The sequence below is a fragment of the Lampetra planeri genome, chromosome 69 (assembly GCF_965212315.1).
Source record: "Lampetra planeri chromosome 69, kcLamPlan1.2.h2, whole genome shotgun sequence".
NCBI lineage: Eukaryota > Metazoa > Chordata > Hyperoartia > Petromyzontiformes > Petromyzontidae > Lampetra > Lampetra planeri.
In genome coordinates this window covers 988784-1000754 of record NC_136174.1, presented here as the reverse complement: position 1 = coordinate 1000754, position 11971 = coordinate 988784, and the positions used below count along the sequence as shown (strand labels likewise).

Below are 11971 nucleotides of genomic sequence, written 5' to 3'. Positions count from 1 at the left end.
TTTACACTGTCTAGGGAATTTTTTAAAAATATTTAATTACCAATTGCTTAATGCTGGAAAACAATCATCTGACCCATAGGTGGCAGCCATCTCAAGCCACAGGACGACAGGAGTCTAGCCGCCACGCATATAAAGGATTTAGAGTGAAAAACTTTGTTTTTACGGGTTAATTTTTACTGTTCCGATGACTTACATGTGTACGTGTACTTACCATCAGCACCATCATTGACCCTTTAAACGTTCAGTGTGAAACCTATGTGTGTACGTCATCAATCTTCCGATTCGGTGATATACATTTATATATTTTTTGTAGCTCTCTGTGTGAGTCTATGGCTCTGGGTAAGTCTATGGCTCTCTATGTGAGTCTACAGGCCTCACTGTGAGTCTACGGGTCTGGGTAAGTCTATGGCTCTCTATGTGAGTCTATGGCTCTCTGTGTGAGTCTATGGCTCTGGTAAGTCTATGGCTCTCTGTGTGAGTCTATGGGTCTCTGTGTGAGTCTATGGGTCTTTGTGTGATGGGTCTATGGGTCTCTGTGTGAGTCTATGTCTCTCTGTGTGAGTCTATGGCTCTGGGTAAGTCTATGGCTCTCTATGTGAGTCTACAGGCCTCACTGTGAGTCTACGGGTCTGGGTAAGTCTATGGCTCTCTATGTGAGTCTATGGCTCTCTCTGTGAGTCTATGGCTCTCTCTGTGAGTCTATGGCTCTCTGTGTGAGTCTACAGGCCTTACTGTGAGTGTGTGCGTTCTTTTGAACTTCTCTCGCACCACTGCGGTGTCTCTTCCCCTTCCCTGGCAGATTTACTTCTACGCCTCGTACCTGTTCAAGGAGGCGGGCATCCCAGCTGGCGAGATTCGCTACGTGACGGTGGGAACGGGCATGGCCGAGCTGACCTCTTCCATTGTCTGCGTGAGTCCGCGGGAGGTTGAGAAGGAGGGGGAGGGGGGGGTAGGGGAGGGAGGAGGGAGCTGGGGGGAGGGAGGTGGAGATCACGGGAAAGGTCATCACCCTGACGGATGGAATGATTTGGTGATGGTCGCTGCCGAGTGGGTGGGTGGGTGAGCGGATGGGTGGGTGAGTGGGTGAGTGGGTGAGTGAGTGGGTGAGTGGGTGAGTGAGTGGGTGAGTGGGTGAGTGAGTGGGTGAGTGAGTGGGTGGGTGGGTGGGTGAGTGGGTGGGTGGGGTGAGTGGTGGGTGAGTGGGTGAGTGGGTGGGTGAGTGGGTGAGTGGGTGGGTGAGTGGGTGGGTGAGTGGGTGGGTGAGTGGGTGAGTGGGTGGGTGGGGTGGGTGAGTGGATGGGTGGGTGGGTGGGTGAGTGGGTGGGTGGGTGGTTGGGTGGGTGAATGGGTGGGTGGGTGGGTGGGTGGGTGAGTGGGTGGGTGGGTGAGTGGGTGGGTGGGTGGGTGGGTGGGTGAGTGGGTGGGTGGGTGGGTGAGTGGGTGGGTGGGTGGGTGGGTGAGTGGGTGGGTGGGTGAGTGGGTGGGTGGGTGAGTGGGTGGGTGAATGGGTGGGTGGGTGAATATGTGAGTGGGTGGGTGGGTGGGTGAGTGAGTGGGTGGGTGGGTGAGTGGGTGGGGTGAGTGGGTGGGTGAATATGTGAGTGGGTGGGTGAGTGGGTGGGTGAATATGTGAGTGGGTGGGTGAGTGGGTGAGTGGATGGGTGAGTAGGTGAGTGGATGGGTGAGTAGGTCGGTAGGTGGGTAAGTGGGTGGGTGAGCGGATGGGTGGGTGGGTGAGCGGATGGGTGGATGGTTAAGTGAGTGGGTGAGTGGGTGGGTGGGTGAGTGGGTGGGTGGGTGAGTAGGTGAGTGGATGGGTGAGTAGGTGGGTGAGTGGGTGGGTGAGTGAGTGGGTGAGCGGGTGGATGAATATTTGAGTGGGTGGGTGAGTGGATGGTTGAGTAAATGAGTGGGTGGGTGGGTGAGTGGATGGGTGAGTAGGTGGGTGAGTAGGTGGGTGAGTAGGTGGGTGAGTGAGTGGGTGAGCGAGTGGATGAATATTTGAGTGGGTGGGTGAGTGAATGGTTGAGTAGATGAGTGGGTGGGGTGAGTAAGACTGAGTGTCTCTCATCCCTCGTCTCCCCCTCCTCCTCCTGCCCCTCCCCTCCCACCTTCTCTCCTCCCTCCCTCCTCGTCTCGCTCCATCTCCATCTCCAGGGGGTTCTGATCGAGTTGGTGGGCCGACGCCCGCTGTTGATGTTCGGCTTCGCGTCCATGGGCGCCTGCTGCTTTCTCATCGCCGTGTCGATGGTCCTCCAGGTCAGAGGCGTCCTTGAAGTTGATTGGTCCACACCCGAGACAGCTTTCCTTAGAGCCTAGTCTCACATGGGTTGGAAATAGAAGGGTAAAAAACCAATTACTGTATCATGTTTTTTACTGGCAAATGAGGTTCCAATGGTGTAAATGCTTCACCCCGAGCTCTCATACTCTGATGGTGCGTTGTCTTTGAGTTGTGCGTCTTTTGGCGTCATCTGGTTCAACACCATGTGAGACTAGGCTCCAAGGAAAGCTGTCTCGAGTGTGGACCAATCAACTTCAAGAACAGTACAAACATGATCAGAGTTATGTTTTTTGTTTGCATTATGACTGCAGGTATTGTGGTCTATGCAAACATGACTCCTTGTAAAAAAGGTGTCAGTTTTGTTGCCAGATAGAAGGGTAAAAGACCAATTATCATGTTTTTTACTGGCAAATGAGGTTTCAATGGTGTAAATGCTTCAACTCGAGCTCTCATACTCTGATGGTGCATTGTCTTTGAGTTGTGCGCCTTTTGGCGTCATCTGGTTCAACACCATGTGAGACTAGGCTCTAAGGAAAGCTGTCTCGAGTGTGGACCAATCAACTTCAAGAACAGTACATATATTATCAGAGTTATGTTTTTTGTTTGCATTATGGCTGCAGGTATTGTGGTCTATGCAAACATGACTCCTTGTAAAAAAGGTGTCAGTTTTGTTGCCAGATAGAAGGGTAAAATTATCATGTTTTTTTACTGGCAAATGAGGTTCCAATGGTATACAACAATCCCCCCCATTCATCCTACAGACGCCGCCCTGCCCGCCACGAATGGCCAGCGGCTCTACGAATTAGGGGGGGGGGGTCCACCCCGTTATTTAGGCATTTTTTTTTAGTAGCAGCCCAAAATATGTATGAATCCAGGGTTCGATCCTGGACCCTGACGATGCCTGTTGCTGTATATTTAGAGTCTGCATCTCTCTCTCTCCCCGTGAAGATGTTGACATCACCACCATCACTATCATCACCACCATCATCACCACCATCAACATCACCGCTACCATCACCACCACCATCACCACCACCATCACAATCATCACCATCATCAACACCACCATCACCACCACCACCACCACCACCATCACCACCAACACCATCAACATCACTGCTACCATCACCACCACCATCAACACCACTGCCACCATCATCACCACCACCATCACCACCACCATTACCACCATCACAATCATCACCACCACCATCACCACCATCAACACCACTGCCACCATCATCACCACCACCACCATCACCACCACCATTACCACCATCACAATCATCACCACCATCAACACCACCATCACCACCACCACCATCACCACCACCACCACCGCTACCATCACCACCACCACCATCAACACCACTGCCACCATCATCACCACCACCATCAACACCGCCGCTACCATCACCACCACCATCACCACCACCATCACCACCATCACAATCACCACCACCACCATCAACACCACCACCATCACCACCACCACCACCATCAACACCACCATCACAATCATCACTACCATCATCACCACCACCATCAACACTGCCGCTACCATCACCACCACCATCATCACCACCACCATCACCACCACCATCACCACCACCATCAACACCACCGCTACCATCACCACCACCATCACCACGTGTGTGTCTGCATGTCGGTCTCCTCCAGACGACCATCCGCTGGATGTCCTACCTGAGTGTGGCCATGACCTTCACTTTCATCGTCAGCCTGGGCATGGGACCCGGTGAGGAATGCCACATTCACTCACCCACCCACCCACTCACCCACCCACTCACTCACTCACCCACTCACCCACCCACTCACCCACCCACTCACTCACTCACCTACTCACTCACCTACCCACTCACTCACCTACTCACTCACCTACCCACTCACTCACCTACCCACTCACCCACTCTCTCACTCACTCACCTACCCACTCACCCACCCATTCACTCACTGACCCACTCGCCCACTCACCCACCCACTCACTCATTCACCTACCCACTCACTCACCTACCCACTCACTCACCCACTCGCTCACTCACTCACCTACTCACTCACCTACTCACTCACCTACCCACTCACTCACCCACTCACTCACGTATTCACTCATCTACCCACTCACCCACCTACCCCCTCACCCACTCACTCACCCACTCACCCACTCACTCACCTACTCACTCACCTACCCACTCACACACCCACTCACTCACCTACCCACTCACTCACCTACCCCCTCACCCATTCACTCACCGACTCACTCACCCACTCACTCACCCACTCACTCACCTACCCACTCACCCACCTACCCCCTCACTCACTCACTCACCCACTCACCCACCCACCCACTCACTCACCTACCCACTCACTCACCCACTCACCCACTCACTCACCTACTCACTCACCTACCCACTCACTTACCCACTCACTCACTCACTCGCCCACTCACTCACTCACCCACTCACTCACTCACCTATCCACTCACTCACCCACCCACTCACCCACCCACTCACTCACCTACTGACTCACTCACTCGCCTACCCACTCACTCACCTACTCACTCACTCACTCACCCACTCACTCACTCACACACCGACTCACTCACCCACTCACTCACCTACCCACTCACTCACTCACCCACTCACTCACTCACTCACTCACCCACTCACCCACTCACCCACCCACTCACTCACCTACTGACTCACTCACCCACTCACCCACCCACTCACTCACCCACTCACTCACCTACCCACTCACTCACCTACTCACTCACTCACCCACCCACTCACCCACCCACTCGCTCACCTACTGACTCACTCACTCACTCGCCTACCCACTCACTCACCTACTCACTCACTCACCCACTCACTCACCCACTCACTCACTCACTCACTCACCCACTCACCCACCCACCCACTCACCCACCCACCCACTCACTCACCTACCCACTCACTCACCTACTCACTCACTCACTCACCCACCCACTCACCCACCCACCCACTCACTCACTCACCTACTCACTCACTCACTCGCCCACTCACCCACTCTCTCACTCACTCACTCACCCACTCACTCACCTACCCACTCACTTACCGACTCACTCTCCTACTCACTCACCTACCCACTCACCCACTCACTCACTACCTCACCCACCCACTCACTCACCCAATCACTCACCCACTCACTCACTCACCTACTCACTCACCTACCCACTCACTCACCTACTCACTCACCTACCCACTCACCCACTCACTCACTCACCTATCCACTCACTCACCTACTCACCCACTCACTCACCCACTCACCTACCCACTCACTCACTCACCCACCCACCCACTCACCTACCCACTCACTCACTCACCTACCCACTCACCCACCCACCCACCCACTCACTCACCCACCCACCCACTCACTCACCCACCCACTCACCCACCCACTCACTCACCTACTGACTCACCCACTCACTCACCCACTCACTCACCCACTCACCTACTCACTCACCCACCCACTCACTCACCCAATCACTCACCCACTCACTCACCCACTCACTCACCTACCCACTCACTCACCTACTCACTCACCTACCCACTCACCCACTCACCCAATCACTCACCCACCCACCCACTCATTCACTCACTCACCCACTCACCCGCCCACTCACCCACTCACTCACCCACCCACTCACTCACTCACTCACTCACTCACTCACTCACTCACTCACCTACCCACTCACTCACTCACCTACCCACTCACCTACCCACTCACTCACCTACCCCCTCACCCATTCACTCACCGACTCACTCACCCACTCACTCACTCACCTACCCACTCACCCACCTACCCCCTCACCCACTCACTCACCCACTCACTCACTCACCCACCCACTCACTCACTCACCTACCCACTCACCCACTCTCTCACTCACCTACCCACTCACCCACCCATTCACTCACTCACCCACTCACTCACCCACTCACCCACCCACTCACCCACTCACCCACTCACTTTCCCCTTCACCCACTCACTCACCCACCCACTCACCCACTCACCTACACCTTCACCCACTCACTCACCCACCCACTCACCCACTCACCTACCCACTCACCCACTCATCCACCCACCCACCCACTCACTTTCCCCTTCACTCACTCACTCACTCACCCACTCACCTACCCACTCACCCACTCACTGACTCACCCACTCACCCACCCACTAACCCACTCACCTACTCCTTCACCCACTCACTCACCCACCCACTCACCCACTCACCCTGTCACCCACCTACCCACTCACCCACCTGATCTTCATTTTCCGAAGCTTCCTACGAGTGTTGCTGCTGATACTACTGCTGGTACTACTACTACTGGTACTACTACTACTACTGCTGGTACTACTACTACTGGTACTACTACTACTGGTACTACTACTGCTGGTACTACTACTACTGGTACTACTACTACTGGTACTACTACTACTGGTACTACTACTACTGGTACTACTACTACTGATACTACTACTACTGGTACTACTACTGCTGGTACTACTACTGCTGGTACTACTACTGCTGGTACTACTACTACTACTGCTGGTACTACTACTACTGGTACTACTACTACTGGTACTACTACTGCTGGTACTACTACTACTACTGCTGCTACTACTACTACTACTACTGGTACTACTACTACTGGTACTACTACTACTGGTACTACTACTGCTGGTACTACTACTACTGATACTACTACTACTGCTGATACTACTACTACTACTGGTACTACTACTGCTGATACTACTACTACTACTGATACTACTACTACTGGTACTACTACTACTGGTTCTCTCTCCGCTAGCTGGGATCGTGGGACTGCTCCCCGCGGAGCTTTTCACTCAGGACGCTCGCCCCGCAGCCTACATGATCAGCGGCTCCGTCTACTGGGCAAGCTTCTTCGTCATTGGCCTACTCTTCCCATTCCTCATGGTGCGCCTCCCGTCACTCACCCACCCACCCACCCACAACCTCCTCCCCGTGTCTCCCCCCCCACCTCCTCATCCCCCCCCCCCTCCTGCCCATCCTATCCCCTCTCTCCACCCTCCCTCCCTCCTCATCCCCCCCCCCCCCCACCTCTTCCTCCCCGTGTCTCCCTCCTCCTCCCCCCCCCCCTCATCCCCCCCACCTCCTGCCCATCCTATTCCCTCTCCACCCTCCCTCCTCATCCCCCCCCCACCTCTTCCTCCCCGTGTCTCCCTCCTCCTCTCCCCCCCCCTCTTCATCCACGTGTCTCCCTCCTCATCCCCTCCCCACCCTCCTGCCCATCCTATCCCCTCTCCTCCCTCCCTCCCTCCTCATCCCCCCCCCCCACCTCTTCCTCCCCGTGTCTCCCTCCTCCTCCCCCCCCCCCCTCATCCCCCCCCCTCCTGTCCATCCTATCCCCTCTCCACCCTCCCTCCCTCCTCATCCCCCCCCAACCTCTTCCTCCCCGTGTCTCCCTCCTCCTCCCCCCCCCTCATCCCCCCCCCTCCTGTCCATCCTATCCCCTCTCCACCCTCCCTCCCTCCTCATCCCCCCCCCACCTCTTCCTCCCCGTGTCTCCCTCCTCCTCCCCCCCCCCTCATCCCCCCCCCTCCTGTCCATCCTATCCCCTCTCCACCCTCCCTCCCTCCCTCCTATCCCCTCTCCACCCTCCCTCCCTCCTCACCCCCCCCCCCACCTCTTCCTACACGTGTCTCCCTCCTCCTCCTGTGTGTGTGTACTGGGTGCGGACCACGTGTGATGTTTATCCTTACGCACAAAGTGCTCGCCGCAAATGAAAACCCACAGTCACCACCCCGCCTGCTGATATCATCAAGGAACAGCTACAAACCCATCATCATCGTTATCGTCGTCATCGTCGTCATTGTCGTCGTCATCATTGTCATCATCGCCATCATCGCCATCGTCATCATCATCGCCATCATCGTCATCATCATCTTCGTGATAATCATAATCGTCATCATTGTCATCATCGTCATCGCCGTCGTCATTTTCGTCCTCATCATCATTATCATCATTATCGTCGTCATCGTCGTCAACATGATCATCGTCATCAGCATCGTCATCATAATCGTCGTTATCATCATCGTCGGCGTCATCACCATCATCGTCGTCGCCGTTGTCGTCGTTGTTGTTGTTTACACTACACTATACACTACTACACTACACAATTACACTACACTATACACTACACTATACACTACTACACTACACAATTACACTACACTATACACTACACTATACACTACACTATACACTACTACACTACACAATTACACTACACAATTACACTACACTATACACTACACTATACACTACACTATACACTACACTATACACTACTACACTACACAATTACACTACACTATACACTACACTATACACTACACTATACACTACTACACTACACTATACACGACTCCACTACGTCTGTGTCGCCCCAACACAGAAGTCCACGGGCCCCTACTGCTACCTCATCTTCTTCGCCGACTGCATCGCCGCCTCCCTCCTCGTGTTCCGTCTCCTTCCCGAGACCAGGAACCGCTCCTTCCTCGACATCTCCCGCCAGCTGCAGCAGATGAGCCTCGGGGCGAACGGGGGACACGCTGGGGGGCCCAACGGGGCCCCCACTGGGGGGTCGATTGGGGGGCCGAATGGGAAGCCACCCACCACCACCGCCGTCGCTGCCATGCGAGCGATCGAGGAGGAGGAGGACATTGGGACGGTGTCAATGTTGACGCAGCTGTGAGCATTTTGGCCATTTCAGGCGGTTGTGTTGAGATGTTCAAAGCAGCGGACAGATTAAACCTTTGGCAAGGAATTAAGTTTTGCTGAGTTTAAGTGCATTAACTGCATGCGGGTACTTGTGAGCACCTATTTCTTCCTATGTTTTTTATACCCTAGACTACTATACACTACACTACACACTACACTATTCTACACTACACACTAAACTACACTATAAACTACACTACACTAATATACACTACAGTATACACTACACTATACACTACACTATACACTACTACACTACACAATTACACTACACAATTACACTACACTATACACTACACTATACACTACACTACACACTACACTATTCTACACTACACACTAAACTACACTATAAACTACACTACACTAATATACACTACACTATACACTACACTATACACTACACTATACACTACTACACTACACAATTACACTACACTATACACTACACTATACACTACACTATACACTACACTACACACTACACTATTCTACACTACACACTAAACTACACTATAAACTACACTACACTAATATACACTACACTATACACTACACTATACACTACACTATACACTACACAATTACACTACACTATACACTACACTACACACTACACTATTCTACACTACACACTAAACTACACTATAAACTACACTACACTAATATACACTACACTATACACTACACTATACTTGACACTATACGCTACTATACACAGACCCCCAGCTCTTCCCGGGGGAATTCCCAGGCGTTCCCAGGCCAGCCGAGCGACGTCGTCTCGCCAAGCAGCAGCAGCGTGTCCTGGTGGACCGGCCCCGCATGCGTTGGGGCCTTTGCCCCGGTGGGGTCACGCTGCCCGGTGCTGACCTCCAGGGGGAAGCTTCTACACCGGGGCTGTGGAGGCATCCCTTGCCGGAGTGCCGCCGAAACCACCTCGACAAGTCTCCTCTCGATTTCGATTTAAAGCTTTCGTGACTGCAGGGATTCATCTTATTGGTTCTTTCGGTAAAGTCATCACGTAGAATGGACAGAATGAAATAATAAAAATAAAACATAATAATATAATTCTCACGACGTTTCGGGCCACAACGCAAGCAGCCGTCCTCAGGTGAAGGACAGGTCCGTCGAGAAGACAGCGTCTGAATGACACACCACCAGGCTTGGAGCGTCTATTTAAGCTGGAAGGGAGGAGGAAGAGCGCCTTGACAAAAGAATTTGCGTATCAAGAGGAATTTTAGCATATTTATGGGAAATGCAGATATGCGATTAGTACTACTTGTGAAATGCGTAGGAGGTTTGGCGGGGGGTATAAAGTCCTCTCGATCTTCGAAGGCGGAGCAACGGACTCGACTCCGAGGCTCTCTCACTCTCTGCCGGATGTTACCCTAGCTCCTCCAACCCTGATCGCGGAGACACCTAACTTCGGATCCTTGTAGCCCGCCATCTCATCCTTTTGGGGTCATTCGGCTGCATTAAGCGTACATTGGTGAGTTGAACACGTAGACTTTGGCGACCGATATCATCCGTGGTCCAGGTTTTTTTGTTTGTTGGGTTTCTATCGCGTTAATTATGTTGATGTGTGTCGTTAAAACCCGCCACCACCCGGCGCAGTCAATTAATGAGCTCTGTCACGTAAACAGGCGACAGCCAAATCTGGCTGTCGCCTGATGATGCTAGTTGTAATTACTGGCGAAACGTCGTACTTACATTGTAAATGTTGTGGCTTTGCTCTCCAACACACAACAAATAGGCATCATCTGCCAAAAGGCGTCATCTGGTCAAACACCAATGGAGACTAGGCTCTAAGAAAAGCTGTCTCGGGTGTGGACCAATCAACTTCAAGGACAGTGCATACATTATCATAATCAGAGTTGTTTCTTTTTTGTTTGTATTTTGACTGCTTGTGTTGTGGTTATTGCAAACATGATGCCTTGTATCAAAGTGTCAGTTTTTGTACCAGTTGAAAGGGTAAAAACCTATTACTATATTTTGCCACTGGTAAAGGAGGTCTCATAGTGGCTTTTTACTTATTAAGAGCACACAGGGCAATACACTTCGTAACGCGGCTACACCCCAGACTGTCCAAAAAACGCAGCCCATATCCGTTCCTGCACTACGCTGGCTGGTCGACGATCGTAGCGGCGGCGACGGAGCTGCTCTTGCAGAAGAACAGCCACGTTCAAGTTCAAGTTCATTGATTAGGTATAGCCATGTGAGCCATTCGGCTCTTGAATCGGGTGCAACCGCAACAAACAAAAAACAAAAACATGAACAAAAAACATCTTAAAGTGAATATGTGACTAAGTGCAAATAGAAATCCAAGAAAAGACAGCAAAACGTTGCAGAAAAAATCACCGTACACCAACGCTGTGTGCAAAAATCCCAGTGGGATGCAAGTCAAACAACCAACAACAACCACAAGACAACTTAGATTAAGGCCATCAGTCTAACTCTGTACTACAACAAACAAACATGGCCAAACCAATATACTTTTCGAAATCACCAAAATAAAGCCATGAAAGCAATGAATCAGTGAGACCTCCTTTACCAGTGGAAAATATAGTAATAGGTTTTTACCCTTTCAACTGGTACAAAAACTGACACCTTTATACGAGGCATCATGTTTGCAATAACCACAACACAAGCAGTCAAAATGCAAACAAAAAAGAAACAACTCTGATGATGATAATGATATGCACTGTCCTTGAAGTTGACTGGTCCATACCCGAGACAGCTTTTCTTAGAGCCCAGTCTCCATTGGTGTTGGACCAGATGACGCCTTTTGGTGTTGGACCAGATGACGCCTTTTAGTGTTGGACCAGATGACGCCTTTTGGCGTCATCTGGTCCAACACTAAAAGGCAAAAC

The 11971-nt window shown here is 52.0% G+C and overlaps 1 protein-coding gene across 1 annotated transcript; it reads left to right on the top strand.

Annotated features, from left to right (window-relative positions):
* The first annotated feature begins 255 nt into the window (after positions 1-255).
* On the top strand, positions 256-9151 carry LOC144737400 (solute carrier family 2, facilitated glucose transporter member 5-like). The gene is made up of 6 exons (XM_078620080.1): positions 256-261; positions 800-910; positions 2158-2259; positions 3962-4037; positions 7147-7274; positions 8776-9151. The coding sequence occupies exons 1-6, from the start codon at positions 256-258 to the stop codon at positions 9073-9075; spliced, it is 723 nt and encodes a 240-aa protein (XP_078476206.1). The 3' UTR covers positions 9076-9151.
* The last annotated feature ends 2820 nt before the right edge of the window (positions 9152-11971 follow it).

What these genes read in the sequence shown, in the direction of transcription:
- LOC144737400 (XM_078620080.1), top strand. An exon ending in TGACCTCTTCCATTGTCTGC is followed by an intron (nt 911 to 2,157) that starts GTGAGTCCGCGG and finishes CTCCATCTCCAG; the next exon opens with GGGGTTCTGATCGAGTTGGT. An exon ending in CCGTGTCGATGGTCCTCCAG is followed by an intron (nt 2,260 to 3,961) that starts GTCAGAGGCGTC and finishes GGTCTCCTCCAG; the next exon opens with ACGACCATCCGCTGGATGTC.